We start from the raw sequence: 25,113 nt of genomic DNA, 5'->3' as shown, positions 1-25,113 counted from the left end.
TAGGCTATCTGGCTACGAATCTCGCTGATGGTTAATGTGTTCAAGAATGGTGTTTATGTACACTCAGACTCATTTACCCCATCATGTCTCAGGATCTTCCTGTAAATTCAGAAACTAGTACAATTTTCATGTAAAACATAAACTGGAGAATTTTAGAACTGATGATCCTCTAATTACAATGAACAAAGTACTGATTGGTGCTCATTGAACCAAAATGCTATCACTTGTGGATGGTCTGTGTGTGGAGCGAACTAAACTAGATTTATGAGCACCAAAATGCTATCATATTGAATGTAAACTTGAGAAAAATTGGATTGTCTTAGGAAAGGAAAGCAGTTAAAATAAAGTTAAACTCAGCAGTTAGAGCATGTAAAATTCATTCCATTTGAGAACCAAGAAATGGAGGATTTACAAAAACTGACTAGTGTAACACGAGTTACCCATCTTTATACTGTAGTAATCTCTAAAACAGCCCACTTAGATTTCATAAAAAACCGTGTAGAAGTTGATCTGGATTGATGCATCTAATTCAGGTTGCAGAAGTTTCAGCATCTAAAGAAGGCACAATAGCGACAATAGTTACAGCTAGGGTTTAGTTAGGCAAAGGTAAACCTCAGTAGCAGGTGGATCACATGTAAGATTTCAGCAGACATGCGAGTTTTATGTCATCTAGCAGAAAACTCAAAACTATCAAAACAAATTCCACTTGTCTCCAACGTGTTCTGCTGCACATCATCAACCACATTCATGTTTTGAGATTGTTTGGTCCAAGGAGCACCATGAAACATATTTTCCATTTCTGCAATGAACCTGTCAAGTCCATGCTCAAGAATCTCAAGAGCATCTTTTGATGGAGCACTTTTTACTGCAACAGAAACTGCCTTGTGACAAATGCGACTATATTTCAAGCTCAAAGATTCTTGGGCACTGGAGTCTGCTACCAACGATGGTCCACTATGCACTATGCCGTCTTTGGCATACTTGGTCCACCTCTTCAAAATGTACTGTGGAGGTAGGTAGAGAATATTATTGTTATTAAGAACTTTCAATGTGTGCATACACAAGACACCCATTGATTCAAACTTCTTGCAGCTACATTTAATTGCAAGATTAGATGGATTAAACTCAACAATCCCAGTACACCTTTGAGGAACTGAGACTCTGAAAGTATATACTGTCCCATCCATCGCAACAGGTTCACAAAGGCAAGCAAGTTGGCTCTTGTACTCGTACTCAAAATCCATATATATGCTCCTTGTATAGGATTCTGCTGCTTCAGCTAGAACAGGTATATCAACCAATAAGACAGGTTTAGTTTGCCTAGATTCATAATCTTCAATAAGTTCCTTCTCACGTAGTTGAGTTAATGTCTTAAAGTATTGTGCAATAAATTTTGGAAGAGGCAATTTCCTGTAGAAATGAACCTTAAAGAGATTATCCATGCTTTCAACCCATTGTTTTGTCATCATAGTAGCACAAAATGAATTGCTGAGGTAAGGAAGAGCCCATTTCTCTCTGATCAAGTACAAATCCTTCAACCATGGACAACTTCCATGCCCATGCTTAGTAATCAAGTTGTCCCATAGCTTACAGAAAACTTCTTCAAAGCCACCTCCAAATATGCAATCTTCAAAATCTTTTTGAAAGTTGAGTTCACGGTTAGACATGGAATGGCTTTTTGGAACATTTTGTAATATATGCCATAAACAAAAACGATGGCATACATCAGGGAAAGACTCAGTAACTGCTTGGGACAATTCAGCACAACGATCTGTGAAAATTGTTTTTGGTTTTCTACCAGACATAGCAGCCACAAAAGTATTAAATAACCAAACAAAGGATCCTACAGACTCGTCTAGAAGTAATGCAGCCCCAAATATAACAATTTGCTTATGCTGATTCATGCCAACAAATGCTGCAAATGGTATGTCAAACCTACTCGTTCGATAGGTTGTGTCAAACAAAACTGCATCCCCAAAGTAGGCAAAATCAATTTTAGACTGTGCATCTGTCCAGAAGAAGTTGGTCAAGCGCTCCTTTTCATCAATTTGCACAGCATAGAAAAAAGATGGAACATCAGACTGTTTACTTTTCAGGAAATCTAGAAGGAATTGTGCATCTCCTTTCTCAAGATCCCTAAGCCTTGTAGTACTTAAACAGGACTGATTCTTCATGTGTAATTCATTGCCATGTAACCCCTCTGAATAATTATCATGCATCTGAGATGGTCTGACCCCATAATAGTAATCTGCTTCAGTAAAGATTGTTCGTTCAATGGGTAACTTCTTTCTATGGGAACGCAACATGTGTATCTTATTTGGGCTTGCAAGTGGATGGTTATGCTCTTCAACAAACTTATTTATTACCCATGCATTACTACGATTTACTTTGAACTCAATACGAGCCAAACATTGTGTTCTCTCCAATGGACGTGGTTTCTTAGTTACATGAGTGCGATGATCTTGACGAGTCCCTTCATTGCTACACACATAGTGCCTATCCCGTATGCTATTGTCTCTTCTTCGAGAAAGATGCCCCTTGCGTACACTGAAACCTTTTCTTTTAGCATATGAATTATAGAAATTAAATGCTTCCTCTTCTGAATGAAAAACCATGCCCACCTTTGGTTCTAGTTCTAGATACTCAGTTGTCTCAGGAACCTTTTTCACTAATATATCCACATTTCCAGTATTTTTTACACATCCATCAATTGTACTTCTTCCTGTTGTATCTCTGTCAACCACATTTTGTCTAGATCCATCTACAGCATTGGTTATTTCCATTGCTCCATCAAGGCAAATTTCATTTTCTACAGAGGCACTGATTCTTTTTGTTAATCTGTTTATTCCATTGGTACCTTCTCCTGATACATCAGAAGCCACACTTCCTTCTAATGACCTATCCATGGTCTTTGTGCTTCCAACTGAACTGTCCATCGTTTTAGTATTTACTAAGGATCCATCCATATGGTGTGGTTTATTACTATTTCAGGAATATTATATCCAGTCTAGTCAGCTACTTCCAAGAGAATACTCTCATAAAAACCATTTGCCTTCAACCCAGGGAAATGATCAAAAATTTCAACCATATTTATTATAGGGGCACACTTTAGGATCTCAGGAAAGAACATTGAACATTTATTGAATCATATCTGCAACAGAAGAGAAGTCGAGTAAAGTTATCAAACATTCAAATTTGACAGCTAGGTAAGCACATCAGAACATGAGTGCAGCCTCCACCTTGATATTTGCAGCAACATTTGTTGGCAAATGAAAGTCAACATGACTATAACCATAGGTGTTACTGTTAAATATGGAAAAGTAAATTGCTAACAAACATGCTAAATCAGGAGCATCGAAAATAGTTGAAAACCATCACGCAAAAACTTCTCAAGGGAATGAGAAAAAAAAACTATTTTGTAACTGCAAATACAATCTAAAGGTGAAGTTCATCATACACATGATTTTTAAGAACATAAACATATTCCAAACTATACTTAAGAGAAACAGTTTCACAGCGAAACTCAGGATTTGAGATGAAAAAAAAGACATAAGTGTCATGAGAACTAAGTTTAGAACAACACTACGGATAGCAGAGAAAAATAGCATCTATTGTTCTCTTTATGATTTTTTCTCAAGGAAGAACTTCTAGAGAGAGTGAATCATGAACATTGAACACCTTGGTAAAACCAAATATGAAATAGAAAAGAACTTGTAAAATTTTAGCCGTTGATAATGTATACATGAATGGGCTAAAGAATGTTAAAACAACTGAGAGGACTGTTTAGGTAGTCTGTTAGCTTATGCAGTCGTTTGATGTGACTCATAAATCATGTTGATAAATCTAATCCAGGATAAAAATGTCATCAAGTAACTTCATTGCTCAACTGATTGAAGAAAGAGCATCAATGAAGTGCTCAATATAATTCACTGTATCTGAAACCTTATATAATTGTAGAATGAGTTAGCTTCAACCTCAATACTGTAATAACTGCATTATTATGTTATTGTTGGAAAAGTCAGCTAATATTGATGCAGATTGGCTGAGTTGGATTAAATATGCTAGAGTTTCTTGATCAATTAGAATGTGATTTAATATCAGAACAGGTATGGTTCATAACCAAAGCACTACAATATTTTCTAATTCTAAATTTCACTCGTTAATTGAAGAGCACAAAGCACTTGAAAGTTGTAAATTTGTGTTTCCCTCGCCTCTTAAACAACAAGTACATATAAACAAACCAACTGCTACTAGACTTCAATTTACAAATTTACCTTCAAAAAATTGAGATAAGATTCAAAGGACAATTTTTTCACGAAAACTTCCCATTTCATTGAGAAGACCACAACATTTTGTGAAGGGGTTCGTCTCCTTCTTTTGAGAAAGGCGAGAATAATGGACACCTAATTCCATAATCCTAAATACATGTTGCGTATTTTCATAAAATCGTCGGGCATTCAAGCTCGCGAGGGTTATCGCTATGATCGGGTAGCAGCTAATAGGTACGGAATCACACAGTATGATTCAAGAGCCAAATTGAAAATTTTAACTCCTCGTCCAGTATTTGGAGAAGAAAAAGTGAGAAACGAGTAGGACCTGTTATATCTCGCACGATCGCCCTCGCTCCTGCCTCGCGTCTGTCGAAGGAACGTTGCCTTCGTCGGGATGTAGCCGCTCTCAGTCCGACGCTGCCGATCTGATGGCTCTAGGGCGAGGGTTTTGTCGCCGAGGGGAGAGAAAGGGCGATGGGGGTGAGCGGCCGCGTGGGGGAACTCGGGAATTCTGTGATGTTTCGGCAACAACGATAGGAAATTGGAAAATGTTTCCGCAAAACATTGCCAATTATTTTTATTTAAAACGAAAAAGCAGTGTTTTTAATAAATTATTTATTAGTTTAAATGTTGGCACCTCATATTTTCAGAATTATCATTAGGGCCCTTTTTATTCCTATATAAAACCAACATTTTCTCAAAATTACCTCTGCCATCAAATCAGCATCCGCCGTGTTGTTCACTACGATGGTCGTGCTGGCAAAGTTGAGGAAAAAAAAACTTCCTCTCTCGTATTGGTCAACTACAGCTTTTCGATTTATCTCTTCACAGATAATTATGGGGTCAACCGTGTAAAGTCGTTGAAGTGATGGATTCTATCTTTTTTTTTGCTACCATGAAGAGGGTCGTGTTGTGCATTGGTGTCAAAAGGCTATAGTTTCGCGAGGGTGGTAGGTCAAGCCCAGGGTCACCCTGATTAGGTTATTCGATCAGATTATTTAAATTTTAAAGACGGCCACCCATTTAGTCGGATTCTCCCGACTCCATGAGCTTGTCTCCCCAACTCAATATCTCTCTCAGTTAGTTCAGATACACTCAACTGATCGGATTCTCCCCACTCCAGGGGCTCGGCTCCTCCAACTCAGTGTCTTGCTTAGTTAGTTCAGATACGTTCAATGATAGGATTCTTCCGATTCTAGGGGCACAACTCCCCTCAACTCAGTGCCTCGCTCAGTCACTTCGGATACACTTAGCGGGTTTGATTCTCCTTGTTAGAATGTATACTAAAAGTCTAGTTTTTTGTATAAATATTTATTTTGAAATAAAAATCACATTGGTCAAATGTCTACATTTATATGGTAAATGTAGTTGTTCATTTAATTTATATTGAAAAGGTAGATCCGCTACCTTAGCGGCCCTCCTAGTGCCGGCCCCACGGATATGGAGGGAGGTTCATGCAGGTACACAGGCCATAGGCGCATGACCATTTAATTTATTTTGAAGATAACATGGTGTGTGGTGTCACACAGAAGATCATGTTATCAGTTCCTTATAAATTATAAATAGTTGCTCACAACAAAGATGGAATGAGTCAAACCATTGGAATGGTTGTAATCTAATTTGGTATTAATTTATCTTGACTATAAAATTATACTAGTACATTCTGAGTGTATTGAGCAGGATCATTTGAGGTTGTTCTTTTTCTACTGACTGTAAAAAAAGAACAGGACCTCTGTTATTATGAATGTACATATTGTTAATCATGATATAATAACAAGCACGTGTACTTAATATTTATTTCTTTAATTTATCAAAGGGTGAGATTTAGTTCGTTAAATCAATAGGCCCGATAAGTTGGGAAATGATATCATTTATATGGTGTGTTGTTGATTATAGAATGAAAATGTGTCCTAGTGATCTAGGTTGATGATGTCCCCTTGAGGAGCTCATAAGGATTATCATGTAAACCCTGCAGGTGGACTTAGTCTGACATGACAATAAGGTTGAGTAGTACTACTCTTGGAGCTAAATACTAATTAAGTGAGTTGTCAATAACTCATTTAATTAGTAGGCATTCAATATCTTAAACATAGGGAGACTAACGTACTCATGATAAGAAGGAGCTCATATTGTAATATGGGATTGGTGCGGTAGTACAATAATAACTCTTTAACGGTATGACTTGAGTTATTATTTTGGTGGAAGGCGCCTTCAACCCATTGGAGGCATCTTAGACTGAGCAAATAGTAATCATTAACGAAGATAAAATTTTATCTTCGCACGGATAAAACTTATCTGATGGAAGGTGCCTTGGACTATATTGGAGGCGCCTTCCAGTCTCAGATAGAATTTTTCAGTGGCTATAAAAAAACCTCTGGATTTAGAAAATATTCAACAACTTTTATATTAACTTTCCTAATCATTTCTGAGCTGTAAGCATGTGTAAAAGGCTTCTCTGCCTTCAACGTAAGAGATTTACTAGTGTGTTTTCAAACGCCTTGAATTAACAACCACCTAGGTTATAATAAAGTAAAACTCTAACCTTTTACCTACTCTCTTTAAGTTGTTATTTCTTTTATTATTGTTATTTTTATTGTGCTACTAATCAAATTAAATGAATGAGAAGGAGTTATTTTTTCTTGTAAGCAATTCACCCCCTCTTGCCAGCCTCATTGCTCCAACATTCCCCTGGTCCAACATGAAGCTCTCGGCCAGAATCCTTGTATTAGCCAAACAATACTGTTCCGGACAAAAGTTAGGGATCAATTGAGAGTCAGATCTCTAGGTTAAGACATTATTGATCAGTAATTAGGTCTAATGCTCAGGTGTGGATGTGTTGATTATGTTTTAGAGTATTTGTCTTGGAGATATGTAATTCCACCTTGCTCCAGCCACATTTCTTGGTAGCAAGCATCTCTGGCTATGAGTCAACAATGGAGTGTCCAGATTTGGGTAAGTTTTGGTGAGTTGTGTTGGTTGGTCCTAGGAAGATCGTACCGGTTCCACTGTACAAAAATTTTGTACAAGTGTCGAACCTTTCCTAAATAACCTATTGTGTTCTTTAGAAATTAAATTAGGAATCGCAAACGGAACTTAACATTATTGATTCCAAATTTAACTTATCTGTTCTTAATGGTTTAGATTTGGATCACAAGCAGAACTTAACACTATTGATCCAAATCCACCTATGTTATAAAGTTGATTAAATATTTATTTCTAAAATCGACTCCCAAGTCAAATATGGCGAGACACTAGGCCTTCTTGGGTATGAGATCATCCACCACTGCCTTGACAAAGCCTTTAATAGAAATTCAATATTTAATTTCCTAAAATAACATTAGGTTTAACTGAAAAGAACAATCGAATCACAAATCCGAAAAACAAAATAAAAGAAACACAACTTTGAAACAAATCCGAAACTCTAGAATCATATGTTTCTTGTGTTTGGAATTCATACAATGAAGAACTAGCATGATGCGAAAAATAATTACTAGTTATACCTCTTCTTTGTATGCTAATAACCTCGAGATCTTCTGCCGTATTCCTCGCTTCCTCTTGGATGTCGTGTGGGCGACGATCCTCCAAGATGAACACCACCCAAAAGCTCTTCCTCCTTCTAGTATTCGGCCACCACCACCACCACAGAGCAAAAGAGAGCAAGGGAAAAGAGAAGAGGAGAAGACCGACCACAAGAGGGTGCTTCAACAAGAGAATAAGAATTGATATCTCATGAGGTCTCTCTTCCTCTTCTTTTATATTACTTGCCCAAGGCAAATAAGGAATTTTTACAAAAAATTAAAATCTTCCTCTTGTTTTTCCTTTTCCCCTTTTATTTTTCCTTCTTTTTTTTTCTCTTGATTGATTCAATCATTGATTGAATGATTTGGTCGACCCCTTGCTTGGGCACCAAGCAAGGGTGGCCGACCCTTAAAAGAAGGAAAAATAGTTTTGTAAAAATTTTATAAGCAAAGAAGGAAAGCTCTTATAAAATTTTACAAATTCTCTTTTAATTTCCTAATGTGGGTATTAAAAAAGGAAAGTTTTAAAATTAAAGCCAAGTTTTAAAATTTAAAATTTCTCTTCTAAAATTTCCTTTTTTAACATGGTTACAAAAATAGAAAGTTTCAAATTTAAAACTCCCTTCCTTTTTTCTAAAACCATGAGGATGGTTAAAAAAGGAAAGTTTTAAAACTTTCTTTTAAACCATGTGGTATAATTCAAATAAGGAAAGTTTTATATTTTAAAATCTCTCTTTTAAAACTCGTAGATATCTACAAAGAGAAGATTTTAAAAATTCAAAACACCCCTTCTAATTTAAAATATTGTGGTCGACCCCTCAAAACTAATTGTGGCCTGCCCCCTTAGGAAGAATAGTGGTCGACCCTTGGCTTGGTCACCAAGCCTTGGGCCGACCCCCTCTTGGATACCAAGATGAGCTTTTTATGGGTGGATATGAGGCATTAATGAGGCTATGACAGAGACCTAGAGGAAAAATTGGTTTTGACCTTCCGACGAACTTGAGTATCCTGTGTTCGCCTCGAACACACAACTCAAGTCCATCAATAATAACTCATTCCACTAGAGAGTTATTATTGCACTACCGCACCAATCCCAAATTACATTATGGGCTCCTTCTTATCATGAGTGTGTTAGTCTCCCTGTGTTTAAGATATCGAATGTCCACTAATTAATTGAGTTACTGACAACTCATTTTAATTAATGTCTTAGTCCAAGAGTAGTACCACTCAACCTCATTGTCATGTCGGACTAAGTCCACCTGCAGGGTTTAACATGACAATCCTTATGAGCTCCTCTTGGGGGCATTCTCAACCTAGATTACTAGGACACAGTTTCTTTTTATAATCAACAACACACACTATAAGTAATATCATTTCCCAACTTATCGGGCCTATTGATTTATCGAGCTAAATCTCACCGTTTGATAAGTCAAAGAAATAAATACTAAATATATGTGCTTGTTATTATATTAGGATTAAGAGCACACACTTCCATAATAACTAAAGTCTAGTTCTTTTATTAAGTCAGTATAAAAAGAACTTATCTTAAATGGTCCTACTCAATACACTTAGAGTGTATTAGTGTAATTTATTAGTCAAGATAAACTAATACCTAATTACACTACGACTATTCCAATGGTTTGTTCCCTTCCATCTTAGTCGTGAGCAACTGTTTATAATTTATAAAGAACTGATAACACGATCTTCTGTATGTAACACCACACACCATGTTATCTATAATATAAATTAATTGAACAACTACACTTAACAAATAAATGTAGACATTTGACCAATGTGATTTTTTTATTTCAAAAATAAATATTTACAAAAGCTAGGCTTTTAGTATACACTCTAACTTGGAATTGATTCATGTTTAGCCTAACCTAATGGGATTATGGAATGGATAGGTGTTAATGCGTTTAATTGGGATTGTGAATGGTTAGGGATCACTAGTCTAATTGAGTTGTGGAATGATTAAGGTTATTAAATACAATGTAGTTGTGAGACAATTAAGGGTAATCTTGAATCTTATATAATTTAATCACTTGGATGGATTAAACTAGGGTTGGCAATATATCCAATTCGATTAATAAAGGAGACTTAACCAAAGTTAAATAATAATTTGGAGTTGGCTATATATCTCGAAATGTGATTTAGCTACTTGCAACATATGTAATTAGATAAATTACACATGTGATGCAGGACCTTGATTTGTGGCGAGTAGCATGATGTGGGAGTTATTTCCGACACGAGCTATTTTGAGGCAGGTTTTTTTCCTTGGTCTCTTTAGTTTATTGAACTTAGTACATGATTTTTAATTGATTGATTAGATTGCTTTACCCTTAATCTATTTGTACTTATCCATACTTGATACTTGTGTGCTTGATCTTAGAAGTGATCTACTTATTTCTTATACAGTCTTAGTTTTGGTTATCTATACTCTGTGCTATATTCATATCACTACAATAAAAATGCTAAAAGATAACACCACAAAGATAATAATTTTTGGGAAAACTGTTTGATTTTAGTGAAAGACACATAATCGTTGTCTTTATGATGTTGTTTAACACAAAAGACAATAATTTTACACTATTCGTTGTCACTGAGCGTCCAAAACCGTTGTTTTTTTTTTAAAAAAAAAATATTTTAACAATAGTTGGGGCAACGATACAATGAACCGTTGTCAATGAGAATATCATTTTAGTTAAATCACAACGATTGGAACAACGGTGCATAAACTGTTGTCATTGCGAGTTGTGATAATAGGACAATGATTTATAACTGTTGGTAATGAAATTATAACTGTTGTGTTAATTCGCCTCAAAACTCCGCTAAAAATTGGGAAATATGATTTTGACAATTTTTTCAGGGAGAGTTAAAATATCACATCGAAACCCTTAATCTCCAAATCTCATTGCCCTCCTCCCTCTCAAAAACTTTTCCCTTCTTCACGCCACCCCTTCCATCATGCATGCCACACAAAATCAAATCTTAATTAGAACAAAATATTACCTGGGGTTAGCGTCTCGGTCATACGTTTTCAGTTGTGTACCTGTATTTACCTCCTTCTATATCTGTGAGACCGACTCTAGGAGGCCACTGATGTGGCAGTTCCACATTTTTTTTTAATTAGAACAATCGACCACAACAAAGCAAACATGATGATCACATACGCAAGGACACGAAAAGGAACAAGCTGGAGTGACCAGATCTCCTGGTCCACATTTTTTAGACCAGGGGATGAACCATATGGAATTATGGTCGGATTGTGATGGTAAACCTAGAGAGGAATCACAAATAATTATGATCGGATCACCATCATGATCCGATCGTAATTTCATATGATCCATCCCCCGTCCAAAAAATATGGAGAAATCTCCCCAAAAGGTTAGGGAAATCGATCACCAGTCGAGGGGTCCAAGTGTTAGGACCAAAAGTAGCTAGAGGGGGGGGTGAATAGCTCGTCGGGTGCCCGTTGTTCGGCGTTGCTTGTTTCTTCGAAGATGTGCAGCGGAAAATACAGAAACAACTCACACAATGCTAACACGGTTGGTTTACTTGGTATCCACCTCACAAGAGGTGACTAGTCCAAGGATCCACACCTACACACACACCCTCCACTAAATAAAACTCTCCTTTATGGTAACTACCAAGGGCGGAGAAGCCCTACAAGACTCAATACAAGAAGAAGAAAGGGTAGTAAAGAAATACAAGCTTACAAGCTTACAATAAGTGTACAAACCCTAACCCTAGTTTCTTCATCTTGCTTTGATCCGCCTCTTGACTTGGAAGAGCCTCCAAGAACCTTCAAGAACTGGTGATCTCGAGCTTGAGAAGTGCTGTGGAGGAGCTGGTGAAGATCTGAAATGAATCGGTGAAGAAGTGCCGAAGACAACGCTCGCCTGCGGCTCAAATACAACTCAACGGTCGGATCCCGATCGATTCGATTTTTCCCAATCGATCGGGGAGGCTTTGGATCGATCCACGAATCGATCCAGAGCGCCTTTGTGCTCTGGAAAAACGTCTGGATCGATCCATGGATCGATCCAGCGCTTATCGCGCGAAGCAGCAGCGTCCCAATCGATCCACTGATCGATTGAGACCTCTGGATCAATCAACTGGTCGATCCAGAGGCTTTCTGTTCGCTGGGAAAGGTCTGGATCGATCCACTGATCGATCCAGCACTTGGTTTTTGCCCAAAACCAAGGCCCAAACCTCCCAAACCAACATCTGGTCAACCTTAACCTGTTGGTCCGTCATGCCTAGCATCTAGTCACTCCCTTGACCTGCTAGGACTCCCTCACCAAGTGTCCGGTCAATCTCTTTGACCCACTTGGACTTTTCTTTCATGCCAAGTATCCGGTCACTCTCTTGACCTACTTGGGCTTTCACCTAGCTTCACTCACTAGGGTTTTCAATCTGCCTAGCTTCACTCACTAGGACTTTCACCTGACTTCACTCACCAGGATTTCCATCTGCCTAGCTTCACTCACTAGGACTTTCACCTGGCTTCACTCGCCAGGGTTTCCTTCCAGTCAAGTATACCTACTTGACTCTTCTTCATTCATACTGATCAGTCCCTGATCAGAATCTCCCCATATGAACAACTGCACCTGCATTGTCCATGTGTCTACATGTATTGTCAAACATCGAAACTATGACCAAGACTCAAGATTGGTCAAACCAGTCAACCTTTACCTAAGGGATATTGCACCAACACCAGGAACTAGGAACAAAAGCAGGAGAAAGCAAGATCCGCACCAGGAAGAACCGGGGGCGGATCTTCTGGACCCAAAATCCCTGGTCCATCCCTGGACCACATATCCTATATAAAACTCTCCCTCACGTGCAAAGCGCGTGCATGCACCAACGCACAAAGAAGCCCCAAAAGCCCTAGCCTCTAGAACTCTCCTCCCTCCAGCGTCACCTCCCTTCGGCTACCTCCACCGTCCTGCTGCCTCCCTCCGACGTTGTCGCCCTCCAGCGTCGTCTCCCTCCCGCTGCCTCCCTCCAACATTGCCGACCTCCAACGCCCGCGGCGACCTCCCTCCCACGGCCTCCCTCCCGCAGCCTCTGGCGCCCACGACAACCTCCCTCCTGCGGCCTCCAGCGACCTCCATGACCTCTAGCATCCGCGACGACCTCCGCGGCCTCCAGCATCCGCGACGACCTCCAGCGGTCCCCTCCCGCGAGCTCCTTCCCCCAGCCTCCAGTGACCTCCGCAACCTTTAGCGACCTCCAATAACCTCTAACGACCTCCATCCACCTCCCTCTCGTGGCCTCCAGCGACTTCCCTCACCTCCAGCTGCCTCCCTCCCTGGATTAGGTAATGGTGGTTGAAAACTTCTCATATCAGTGAGTTACAAACCTGAATTTTGTTTGCTTGGAACATTATTTAGTAGCACAACAATAATTCTATTTTACCTAAATTGTTTATATTTAAAATTTGATTTTGTATATACAATTTGAGTATTGTTACTTGAAATATGATATAAAATTATTGTTTTTAGATGTTTCTTTTGTCGTTGTTTATAGAAAAGTTGGACATACAGAAATTTTAAATAAAATTGTTGTTTTTAGATGCTTCTTTTGTCGCTATTTTTTTTATACTTAAAATTATCATGGAGGGTGAATCTACGAGTTGTCATCATTTGAATTTTGAAGAAATGAAGCTAGTCGGGAAGGTGACTTTGATGTTATTGATGAAGGTAATAAGATTCATATTGGCTTGTTTGATTTTATAGGCTTAATATATCGAATTTTACTTTTTATACATTTTTCTTTGTTTCTTTGATTTTATAGGCTTAAACATTTAAACAGATTTGGATATACCACAAATAGGGTTGGAAGTTGATACAAAAGAAGATGCATATCAATTTTATTTGGCATATGCTAAAAAAGTTAGATTTGACGTAAGAAGAGGTAAAATCCACAATGATAAATCGGGTAAATTACTTGATAGAGTTTTTTTATTGTTGTGCCCAACGTAAAAGAGAAAAAGACAAACAAGATCTTTATGTCAAAGCAAGTTGTGATGAAACTAAGTTTGGTTGTGAGGCTAAAATGAAGATTAGTAATCGAAAAAAAAAACAAGTATACTGTAGTGCAATTTGTTAAAGAGCATAATCATTATCTCTCAAGTCCAAACAAAACTCACCTCTATAGAAGTCATAGAAATATATCTTTTTTTGCAGCGAAACAGATTGAGATTGCAAGTGATGTGGGAATCCTCCAAAAGCATCTCATGATCTTATGGTGAGACAAGTAGGTGGGAGAGAGAATTTAGGATTTATTCCTAAGGATTACAAAAACTACTTGCGATCCAAAAGAACAATATCATCATCATAATCCATCACAATCCAAGTATTACATCAAAAATAAGTTACATCAACCACATACTCATCATCACAATCCAAGTATATACAACTACAATGACAATAACTCTAAATTTCCTATTCAATGAACATATTTTATCACTCAACTTTATTATTACATGGTTGTTGTTCCCATCATCCAGAACATCCTTGTATTCAACTCTACCCTCGTAACTAATACATTTCTTCAATTCACTAATCTCCAACTTTAATTTGTTATTATTCTTCTTCAACTCATTAATAATTGTCTTACTTCTCTCTGACGATTCTGGGTCATACCATAAGAAGTCACATCCTCTTTGCTGAATTTCAAATCAACTTAATCAAAATCCAATAATTAAAAAACTCATAATACCGTGTTGATATAACAAAAACTTACTCTATATTTTGGACATGAAAAAAATCGCCTTCCTGGATTAGATTCTGTCCATGATATTTGGAGAATAGCTCGTAACCCACAATTACATAATATTTGGGAGCTTCACATTGCTCATCGTTTATACGTCATCGAGTGAAAGATGATGCTGATGAAGAGTCAGATGCCATGATTTTTTTCTTGTACCTGAACAATACCAATATGCGAAAAAGACATAAATTAGATTAAGGTATGTAATTTTCGACGAAAAAAAACTAACAATGGCCTTCAAGTTCAAGTGTTAAACTCAATAACTCATAATCACCCAAACCATTTGATAGAACTCTCTTTACTGATGAAAAATCCTAATGCAAGATAATTAACCATTCTTATAAAAAATCGTCAAGAACTTCTTATTTTTGAACTCTTATAAAGAACTGCTAAGCAATTCCTTTTTTCTTGAGTATCTGTATCAAGATTGAATTTATAGTGCATGAGAATTTTTATGAGCTAAATGTGAAAGGGTATGTACCAACCGTTGCAAAAACATCCTATGAACTAAATTTCTTCATGTTCAACTTATAAAAAATAGCAAATCAAAGGGGCATGTACCATGAACTGTAATACCTTGAACCAAATAAACTATAGTTCAAACTATTACCTTTCTGAGAAGGATCAGCAGCACAAAAAAAATGAGAAGTTTTTCAGCAACAATCGAAAAGGTTCTTTCTTTCTTCCACACAGTGCCAAGGACGGAGGTCGCTGGAATCAAATTTGAGGTCGCTAGAGGCTGCTGGAGGTCACAGAAGCGAGGTAGAGGGAGGTCGCTGGAGGTCCCCGATGCTGGCGGGAGGGCGCTGGAGGTCAACAATGCTGGAGGGAGGTCGCGTGAGGGAGACGACGCTAGAGGGAGGTCGCAGGCGACGATGGAGGCAATGGGAGGGAGGCGACGCTGGAGGTAGGCGATGCTGGAGGGAGGTCGCGAGAGGGAGACGACGCTGGAGGGAGGCCGCAGGCGACGAGGGAGGCGCCGCTGGATGTCTAGAGGCTAGGGCTTTTGTGCAGAGGTAGCGCTGGATGTCGAGAGGCTAGGGCTTTTGTGCAGAGGCAGCGCTGGATGTCGACAATGTTGGAGGGAGGCGGCGGGAGGGAGACGGCGCTGGAGGGCGACAACTTCGGAGGGAGGCAACAGGACGGTGGAGGTAGCCGGAAGGAGGTGACGCTGGAGGGAGGAGAGTTCGAGAGGCTAGGGCTTTTGGGGCTTCTTTGTGCGTCGGCGCGTGCACGCGCTTTGCACGTGAGGGAGAATTTTATATGGGATATGTGGTTTAAGGAATTTTGGGTCCAGAAGATCCGCCCCCTCAGTATGAAGCTCAGCATGGCATTCAGGAGCCATTGGCCGACCAGGAATTATCTCTTCTGCATAAAAATGTATTGAAGATTTCTTGAATTAGTTTCCCTTGATTGCCAAAACGGAATACTAGATCTATTCAACATAAATGGGAAAGAACATAAAAGGATTATCAACTAAAAAAATCTTCACAATCAACTACAGCACAGCAAAGGTAAGATGGCCAACAGCTGTAGTAAGTAAGCTGTGTGGAGAAATCAATTGTTAAAGATTTTAACCGAATAAATTTACCAATATCAGTTTCATTCTCGGGTTTATCATCATGCTCAGTGTTCATAACATTGGCTGCGATCCAAAATCCAATTCCTTCCATTAGAACATGCCAATTAGTCACCAGTGCTTGTTTCAACATCTCTATGAACCACACTGGCAAATTCAAGAACAATCATCAAGATATAACATCAATGCATAAACAAACAAAGCATACTTGCTTCCTGATACCGGATGCTTGAATTTGAAGATTTCGAACTTGCTTCCTTTCTAACTACTTCAAGCTTTTGGATACGCCATAAATTCACTGCAGCTGCTCAAAAATCAAAATAATCAGCATGTTTGAACTAGAACTGTCACACTCTCCAAGCTAAAGTTTTTTTTTCAATTAATAGTGTCCTTTTTAACATGTAAATTTCAATGTGCTATGCGAAACCATGACGCAATCAGCATCCACCCAACCATCAGTTCTTTTGTCACCTAAGTTTGTGTGTGATTACAATATTAAAGAACCAAAAGACCCTTAAAGAAATGAAACCATAATGTTATTTACTTAATCTTGCCTTGAAAGCATATTCTATATTGCACTCTCTTTCCTGAATCAGAAGGAAACTTATATTCATATTGGCATACTTCTTCCTGTTGCACTTTTATTATTATTCAATTAAATACCATTTTCTAAATTGCAGAATTACTATAGAGCATTCGAAAACTGCAAAAAAGTGTGACAAATTTTGATAAAAGAAATCATCTCATTATTCTAATGACCAAGTAACAATGTTAAATATGCCAAGAAGCTAGACAGCTAATCCAACCCAAGTTCCTTATCATGATTGATGCACAATGGATAACATATTGCAGATGGCCAAAATAATTGTCCAGAAAGGTAGGTTAATAGTTGCCTGCAAGAACTTTTGATTACCCAAAATAAAAGTATAATTTCAGAAGTATTAAAGATATGAAACAGGAAAACAACAAGCAGCTTCCTGAAACATAATCAAGAAACAGAGTCTAAGCATCATAAGGAAGTTATGCCTCCGAAATAGACAATTTCCTTGATTCATCTTTACCAACCAAAGTGAAACTATAAGTCCGACATCATACATGAATAAAGCAGTTGGGAGGAGAACAAAATTTTGTTGTTGCTCAAAGGAGCTAGAATCAGAGCTAGTGAGATATTGGATCCAGACATATGAGGTTGGAACAAACTAAAAGTTGGGAGGAGAACAAAATTTTGTTGTTGCTCAAAGGAGCTAGAATCAGAGCTAGTGAGATATTGGATCCAGACATATGAGGTTGGAACAACCTAAAGTCTGAACTGGAAGTTTGAAACGGAAATTCCATAAGAAATTTAGGATACAATGAAATACCAAAAAAATCAATTTCTAAAGCATAGCATTTTCTTATCTTGAGCTCCCCAAAGTCCAAGGGATTAAGTTGTCCATGCATGAACGTCTTGACCAATTTGGTCAATAAATTCATGAAAAAAATAACTGACCAACAAGCTCAACTAAACATGAAAACTGAAAAGGATGGCCGACTTAACCCTGTTGTTCTGTCACGTTAGTATTGTGAAGACCTTGCAACCTCTCCAGAATCTCATAGGCGAACTTATACATCACCGGTTGTGGCAATTGAATAAGTCCCCTTTTCTGATCTCCGGACAACTTCTTTTTCAGCTTCCTCACCTACTCGAGTCGAATGGAAAGGAAAACTCCACCAATTACATCCCCAAGCCCAAACAGTGAGTTAAAGCATAGAAATCAAACCTGAGATCTTACCGCGCTAACTAGAGCCAAAGGTTCCATTTCTCCTCGAATCCGGATCGATTCTTCCGTCCTCATTATCTGATCTGTATATAAAAATAAAACTTTCTCAAAAATGTCAAAAACAAGTCAGCATATGTAACCCACACAAGAAAAGGATGATCTTTGTACCGGCAAGGGAATTGCCACTGATACCAGACGAAGGGGGGAAGAAGAAAGAAGTGTACAACGATCGAACCACGAGAAGCGCGGCGACCAGATTAACGCAGCAAATCATGAAGGCAATCCTCTTGAATGAACAGCAGCAACCGCCGCCGCCCCTAGCCCACTCTACCGCGCTGACCCTCGCCATAATCTCGTCTTCGTATTTTCCTCGGCCGCCGCCCTCATAACAATATTGCAGGGCCTCGGGAGAGCAGGTTCCTGTGCGCAGTCGATTAGGGGGGGGGGGGGGGGTACCTTCAGACGAAAAGGACGAGGATGTTGATGACGCAGACAGAAGCGAAGATGGCCGGAAAGTGACCGGGCCGTGCCTTTCTTCGAGGAAGAAATGGAGGGGAGGAGGAAGCCGGCGAATCAGAGCAGGGAAACCCAAATCAAAGCCCAGAGAGTCTTTAATTTGAAATTTGCTAAGTAAATTTATTCCAATATTGCAAATTATAGGGTCATTTTATTTTTTTTTAAATGCAAGATAATATATTTTTTACTTTTCTAGATTGCTTATTATTAAATTAATTTCATTTTATTCTAATAGTCCTGGTGCGCTAGTTGAGTCAGTGCATGTCTTCTCCATGACAAAACATAATTGTTAAAATTAATTAATTAGGCTCCCTGAAAAAAATTAAGGGTAAATTTACATGTAGTTTCTAATCATAAATTCATCTTTGCATTTAGTCTCCATCTATAAAAATTTTTATTTTCACTCCCTAATCAAATATATTTACCTAATTGTCCAAGATACTTTTCGATATAAAAAGTCTAAAAATCAGTATATTTCCTTTTAAATTCAGTACATTAAATTAGAATATAGTATATTTTCTATCAAATTGAGTATGATTCTTTTTTCACCTCAATTGGATGAAAAATATACTAGGTTTTCTTTAAATGATACTCAATTTGATGGAAAATATACTAAATTTTTTTAAATGATAAATGATGCTGAATTTACGAGAAATTTAAACAAGAAAAAAATAGTGTTCAATTTAATAGAAAATATACTCAATTCTAATTTAATGTGCTGAATTTGATAAGAATTATACTCATTTTTAGACTATTTGTACCGAAAAAATATGAGAATTAATTTTGATAGAAAATATACTCGATTCTAATATAAAGTACTGGATTCTAGTGTAAAGTGCTAAATTTAACTCCCTGCATATTCGTTTTTAGACTTTTTATACCTAAAAAAGTTGAGAGACAATTTAGATAACAATATTTGCATGAGGGAGTTGAAACAAACAATACTTTACATGTAGGGAGTGGAAACAAAATTTTTTTATGATTGAGAACTACATGTAAAATTGTGATTGTGATTAAAAATTTGTCTCTATTTTATCCAAAAATTAAGAGCCTATGGCCGATGAATTCAAAAGCCTTAGCTAACATTTTATAAAACAAGACAATTTAATATACTCTAATAAAAATCGGCATTAATTTATTTATATAATTGGACTGAATTTATTAATTAATAGTATGGTTATCGTGCTGATTACGGCATTGACCTCCATGTCTATTGCATATTGTTTGTATTGACTTCGTTCTTGTATTGATGGGCTTTGACCTTAGCAATTACCTTTGGCCTTGCCATCCCTCACTCATAATCTTGACCCAAGCTAGGACCTTATTCATCTTTATAATCTCTATCTCATCAACTTTGCTCAAATATGATAAATAAGTATCCAAATAAGAAAAAGTAGACACGACCTTAATATAAGAAAACTAAAGAAAATAATGTACACGACATTAATTGACATCGCAAATTTTGAGACTTCGAAGCTTCAATTTCTCATTTTGAGTCGTTCAAGCTTCAAATTGGATGTCTTTGTCAAGAAAACATGTCCTTCTCATAATGGCATATAAATCTTATAAATGGTGTCTCAAAAGGAGGTCTTTGTTTTGCAATGAACTAATTTAATTGGGGTTTTCTACAAAGTGGATGTGACGCTTGATGAAGCACTGGATGTGGTCATTTTATAAGTGAACGAATTTGATTGGGGTTTTCCACAAATTGGATGACGTAATTAAATCTCATTGGCTTGGTTAACATCACTGATGACGATTTGATGTTGTTTTTTTTATCATCAAGATTCACGAGATTATTAATGAAATTGGATTGGATATTCGTGTGATTTAAAATTGTTTCATTAATTTTCAGTTGCGTGACAAAACAAAGTGTATGTTCCTGCTTTTAAAATAATCAAAACAGGAAGGACTTCAATGATTTTATAAATAAGCGTCTCTTTTTTTATTTTCCCCCGAACTTAAATAAAAATAAACTATTAGCACCTGGTTCTTCTTCTGTTACTTCACCGGCTGGCACCTTCTCCGATACAAATCCGCAGCCACTTTGACCTTGAGAAATGAAATCGAACAAGATCCCATCGGCCACGCCTTCTCGATCTTTTTCATTTTGAGTTCTTTTCTACTTTATCGGCCGGCGAAGACCAAGAAATTTCAAAACTGTGATTGGTTCTGCAGCCATTAATAACACCACCAAAGCCTCAAACCGTTGGTTTTCTTCTTCTTCTTCTTGCTTGTTTATCTTCTTCTCCAAACATACAGGGTTCCTACTTTTGGCGGCCTCGGCTCTTCTATGCTCTCTCGATGGAGTCGCCGGGGCCCCCGTCGCCGCTGGATTCGTTGGCGCTCTGGGTGCGGACCAACTACGCGGAGCCGATCGGCGCCGTGAGGCAGTCCGCCCGCGTCGCCTACGTGGTCATCGCCTTCTGCTCCGCCCTTTTCCTCGGCGGCCTCAAAGGTCCCGCCTTTAATCCCTTTCCTGGCTTCTCGCCGATCTAATATTGCTGAAGTTTCTTCCTTTATGACGGCGGATTGTTGACTGTAGCTTTGGTGGTCGGCCCTGTGGCGGCGTTGTTGTTAATTCTTGGGAACGTCGGGGTGATACTGGGGCTGTTTCCGGCTCATGTTGCCTGGACCATCTACTCTATTGTAAAGTAAGCCATGGCCTTCTTTGGTTAATAATTAGGTCATCAACGACTTTGGATTTTACCGACCTTTTCTAGTCATTAATTGATAGTAAGTTAACAACCTAAAACCTATGTAGAATTAACTTCTACCTTTTATTATGTATCATGACGGTTTCTACAAGCATTTGTGATTATGAACTTGTTCGTCAAAATTTTGTAAATTACTCTGGCTCTATTGTGCAGATCTACTTGCATAAATACAGCACTTAGGCTTGCATTCTTGTTTGTTCTACCCGTATTCCTTGGGTTATGGCTGGCCATTGCGATATCAGGGAGTGTACTTGTAGGAATTGGTTATGGCTTCTTCACACCGTGGCTGTCAACTTTTGAGGCCTTCCGAGAGGACAATGAAACAAAGATAATTTTTCGCTTCGTTGTGGTAAAAAACCGTTTAAATGGATATTTGTGTATTATTTTCTTAGTTATTTGTTAATTCATCCTCTCCTCTTTGTCATTAAACAGGATGGTACATGGAGTACTATTAAAGGGAGCTGCACTGTCGTGAGAGATTTCGCAGATATATGCTACCACTCATATCCTCTTTACTTAAAAGAATTGAGAGAAAAATCCCATGATGGGCAGTCATATTCGATTAGGTATATAAGTTAATTCCTTTGACTTGCTCCTTTGATTTAAATTTTGGATAGCAGCAATTTGTTTATCAGGAATAGATGAGATATTAGGTCCTACAATCTGAAACTTCTTTATGAAAGATTTTGATTTATTTCATTTTACTCCACTTTCTTTTGCATAATGCACATAAGAATTGTTTTACATTCTATATTTTTGCCTTAAGTTATATTGAGCTTCATTCCTTTATCTGTAATTTATGTGCATTTCACTTGATTTTTCATGCCCACTAGTAGTAGTAGTTTAAGTAATTTTACTAATTATCAGACAGCTACATGAATTCCATGCGGGAGCTTATTCTTGTTCATCTAGACTAAGAAATGTTGTCTTTTAAATTTTTGTGTAGGTTGATAGAGATACCTGCTTGTGTGGTGGTTGCTTCTATGGGCGTAGTTGTCACTATTCCACTTTACACTGTCATAGCATTGGTAAAAAGCCCTTATATGCTATTCAAAGGCTGGCAGAGGCTACTACAGGATCTTATAAGTCGAGAAGGGCCATTTAGTGAGACAGCTTGTGTGCCTATTGCTGGTCTTGCTATTCTACTTTGGCCTTTAGTTGTTCTTGGGAGTTTCCTGTTGGCTGTCGTCTCAAGTATCTTCATTGGGTTATATGGATCTGTCATTGTGTATCAGGTTCTTTGCTGTCCTTACTGTCTTTTGTTTATGCTTACTAATTTGCCTTGTTGCATTTGTTTATGTTCAATAAATAACAACAATCAAAACTTCACTTCTTTTTATAGGAAAGATCTTTCAAACGAGGAGTTGCTTTCGTGGTTGCCATGGTTGCCGAGTTTGATGAATACACTAATGATTGGCTCTATCTAAGAGAAGGGACCATTCTTCCGAAGTAATGTCAATTAATTACTTGTTTTGTTTTTCTTCTCTTATTTACTACTAGTTGTGTGAATTTCACATGTTCTTGCTGTATTACTTACTAGACCAGCAAAAATAGTTTTTGTTTTCCATTCCTAAGAATTAACTTTCTTATTACTTGGCCAGACCTCGGTACAGAAAGAGAAAGCCATCTCAATCAGAAGAATTTTCTATTGGATCGAATTCTTTTAGAGCAGTTAAAGCTAGTCATGCTTCTTCATCAGCTCCTTCAATGTTGGTACCTAGCTTGGCTCCTTCGAGATCTATCAGAGAGACAATACAAGAGGTCAAAATGGTGCAGGTAACATCTCCATTCTTTTATTCGATATAATGTCCATGACCAACACTAACCTCTGATAATTGTACCAATTGGATTATGGATATCATTTCTTCCATCATGACAAGCTTGCTACAATTATTTCAGAATCTGATGTAGATTTATCCTTTTTACAAGACCTTATCAGATTTAAAATACCATGTGATTTATTTGTCTTATGGTGATATCTTATGGCCGATGAACTTAAACTGGAACTAACACTCTGGAATATCAGAATTACTAAAAAACAGCTAAAAGACTTTCTCACAGCGACCATCATCTATAAAGCAAGAAAATATCCTTCTGTCTTTCAATTTCATAGCCATTTGGGTATTTGGAATATGATTGCTATACTTCAAAGTTCAACCCATTTATCTAAAAGATAGTTGAGAGCCTAAATTTCGAAAACTCCATCACTTCAAAATTTCCTTGTTCCTGATACTGTATTTTTTTAGTGTCTGATAAGCAATAGTTATACTAAGCAAGCTGTGTTTGTACTAATTTCTGAACTGGAACACCACGTACAGATCTTCGATTATGAAAATTCCCAGACTTTGAAATTCAAGTTGTTCCTGATACTATATTTTAGTGTCAGATAAATAGAAGTTAGTTTAAGCAGACTGTGCTTATGCTGATTCCATAAAATGGCTTGTGCCTTGTTTTGTCATACTGGTTTCCTTCCATAATCTATGTTATTCCTTTGTCAAATAGATTTATGGACATATATTTGGATTGCATGATCCCTTTGACAATCAATAACGAAATGTCAATGCTACAGGTGTGGGGAGAGATCATGAAATCTTGTGAAACCAGGGGCAAGGAACTTGTGGATGCAAACATCATCACAACCTTCCATCTCCGCGAATGGTTACAAACCAAGGGACGCAGCCAAGAAATGGTTGGCATTGGCCTTCCTTCATATGCATTTTTGCATAATCTCCTCTTCTCCATCAAAGGCGGTTCTGGTGGAATATTGCTGAGTGGTGGTATTGAAGTTACCCACTTCAACCGACCCCAAGATCGGTTGTTGGATTGGTTCTTCCATCCCGTTATGGTACTGATGGAGCAAATCAGGGTCCTGAATCTGAAAGACGATGAGGTCAAGTTCTTGGAGAAGTTGGTTTTGTTTGCAGGAAGTAGCACATTGCCAGTGCAAGCAACAGGCGATGGTGCCATGGTCGGCCAAGATACAATTAGGACAGCTCAGATTCAAGCCATTAGTAGAAGGTAACAAACAATTTTCCTTTATGAACCTGTGGAATCTAAATGAGTTTCTTGCTGCATATTGCCTTGTTTTTCTCCTTCCCAACATTTGATATCCGATCAAAGTTAGAAGCTCTAGATGCAACTTTAAGTTCGACAATCTGAATTCATTTTCAGGTTGGTTGGCATGACTCGGAGTGGCTCCAAATTCCCAACCTACAGAAGAAGATTCAGACAAGTCATAAAGGTCATTTTAGCTTACTCTCTCGAGCAAGAAGGAACTATCGAGAGAGGAAGGTCTTACAAAGGGCATTCAAGTAGATCAATTTCTTCAATTGAGATTGTCGAAAGTGAAGTATAGTGATTTATTTCTTTCTGATCCTTTTTCATAGATCTTTTTGTGATTATTTTGTAGTGTGATGTGCATAGTGGTTTGAGTGTTTGTTTAGTGAAGGTAGTTCTGAGCATTCAAGTAAACTTGAAGCCTTGAGATGCAGAACAAAGAACAAAGAGTTGGATCAACTCCTGTTTGTGTTGGTGTAAAATTTTTCCATCATGCTGTTGGCCTTTGAATGCGTGACACGTGTATATTAAAGAAATATATATATATATACACGAATTTAATAGGCTTTATATTTATCCTTGAGGAGCCTAATGGGTATATATATACACACGGATTTAATATGATGGTTCATACACAAAATTATTTTTTTTTTAAAAAAAATAGAATTTAAAATTTTGAGTTATGTTGATGCATCCACAAGATTATTTAAAAAAAAAAAATAGAATTTAAAATTTGAGTTTAGGATGTAGACTAAAGGAATTGAAATAATAATAATAATAATATACTAGGTACTTAAGGCTAATCAAGGATAAATATAAAGCCTATTAAATTCCTCTCTCTCTCTCTCTCTCTATATATATATATATATATATATATATATATATATATATATATATATATATATATATATATAT

The 25,113-nt window shown here is 37.6% G+C and overlaps 3 protein-coding genes across 5 annotated transcripts; 1 reads left to right on the top strand and 2 right to left on the bottom strand.

The window, feature by feature from the left end:
• Positions 1 to 336: 336 nt before the first annotated feature.
• LOC121974760 (protein FAR1-RELATED SEQUENCE 5-like) lies at positions 337 to 4,807 on the bottom strand. Of its 2 annotated transcripts, none has more exons than XM_042525983.1 (2): positions 4,597 to 4,807; positions 337 to 3,151 (listed from the first exon to the last, which is right to left on the bottom strand). In XM_042525983.1, the coding sequence occupies exon 2, from the start codon at positions 2,964 to 2,966 to the stop codon at positions 666 to 668; it is 2,301 nt and encodes a 766-aa protein (XP_042381917.1). In that variant the 5' UTR covers positions 2,967 to 3,151; positions 4,597 to 4,807; the 3' UTR covers positions 337 to 665. The 2 variants fall into 2 exon arrangements, with proteins under 2 accessions (XP_042381917.1, XP_042381925.1); XM_042525991.1 differs by lacking the exon at positions 4,597 to 4,807 and adding an exon at positions 3,240 to 3,260.
• Positions 4,808 to 14,132: 9,325 nt separating this feature from the next.
• LOC121974755 lies at positions 14,133 to 18,325 on the bottom strand. 2 transcript variants are annotated; one of them, XR_006110083.1, is made up of 8 exons: positions 18,077 to 18,325; positions 17,921 to 17,991; positions 17,686 to 17,827; positions 16,357 to 16,452; positions 16,161 to 16,295; positions 15,180 to 15,937; positions 14,543 to 14,725; positions 14,133 to 14,465 (listed from the first exon to the last, which is right to left on the bottom strand). XR_006110083.1 is itself a non-coding variant. In XM_042525971.1 (6 exons), exons 1-6 carry the CDS (start codon positions 18,255 to 18,257, stop codon positions 15,765 to 15,767), a joined length of 798 nt encoding a protein of 265 aa, XP_042381905.1. In that variant the 5' UTR covers positions 18,258 to 18,325; the 3' UTR covers positions 15,177 to 15,764. The 2 variants fall into 2 exon arrangements, 1 of the variants encoding a protein (XP_042381905.1); XM_042525971.1 differs by lacking the exons at positions 14,133 to 14,465; positions 14,543 to 14,725 and having other exon boundaries at positions 15,177 to 15,937.
• Positions 18,326 to 20,423: 2,098 nt separating this feature from the next.
• Positions 20,424 to 24,710, top strand: LOC121974746 (uncharacterized membrane protein At3g27390-like). The gene is made up of 9 exons (XM_042525956.1): positions 20,424 to 20,882; positions 20,970 to 21,078; positions 21,295 to 21,490; positions 21,574 to 21,707; positions 22,088 to 22,376; positions 22,484 to 22,590; positions 22,743 to 22,917; positions 23,711 to 24,159; positions 24,313 to 24,710. Exons 1-9 carry the CDS (start codon positions 20,729 to 20,731, stop codon positions 24,494 to 24,496), a joined length of 1,797 nt encoding a protein of 598 aa, XP_042381890.1. The 5' UTR covers positions 20,424 to 20,728; the 3' UTR covers positions 24,497 to 24,710.
• Positions 24,711 to 25,113: the final 403 nt, after the last annotated feature.

The sequence above is a fragment of the Zingiber officinale genome, chromosome 1B (genome assembly GCF_018446385.1).
Source record: "Zingiber officinale cultivar Zhangliang chromosome 1B, Zo_v1.1, whole genome shotgun sequence".
Lineage (NCBI taxonomy): Eukaryota > Viridiplantae > Streptophyta > Magnoliopsida > Zingiberales > Zingiberaceae > Zingiber > Zingiber officinale.
Note: the sequence above shows the minus strand (reverse complement) of the source record. Positions and strands in the feature narration are given on the sequence as shown.

What these genes read in the sequence shown, in the direction of transcription:
- LOC121974755 (XM_042525971.1), bottom strand. Translation starts at nt 18,257, where the DNA reads ATGGCGAGGGTCAGCGCGGTAGAGTGGGCTAGGGGCGGCGGCGGTTGC. An exon ending in TAACGTGACAGAACAACAGG is followed by an intron (nt 16,453 to 17,685) that starts GTTAAGTCGGCC and finishes ATTTTTGAGCAG; the next exon opens with CTGCAGTGAATTTATGGCGT. An exon ending in CGAGAATGAAACTGATATTG is followed by an intron (nt 15,938 to 16,160) that starts GTAAATTTATTC and finishes ATTTTTATGCAG; the next exon opens with AAGAGATAATTCCTGGTCGG.
- LOC121974746 (XM_042525956.1), top strand. Translation starts at nt 20,729, where the DNA reads ATGGAGTCGCCGGGGCCCCCGTCGCCGCTGGATTCGTTGGCGCTCTGG. An exon ending in TAATTTTTCGCTTCGTTGTG is followed by an intron (nt 21,491 to 21,573) that starts GTAAAAAACCGT and finishes GTCATTAAACAG; the next exon opens with GATGGTACATGGAGTACTAT. An exon ending in ATTCAAGCCATTAGTAGAAG is followed by an intron (nt 24,160 to 24,312) that starts GTAACAAACAAT and finishes ATTCATTTTCAG; the next exon opens with GTTGGTTGGCATGACTCGGA.
- LOC121974760 (XM_042525983.1), bottom strand. Translation starts at nt 2,966, where the DNA reads ATGGATGGATCCTTAGTAAATACTAAAACGATGGACAGTTCAGTTGGA.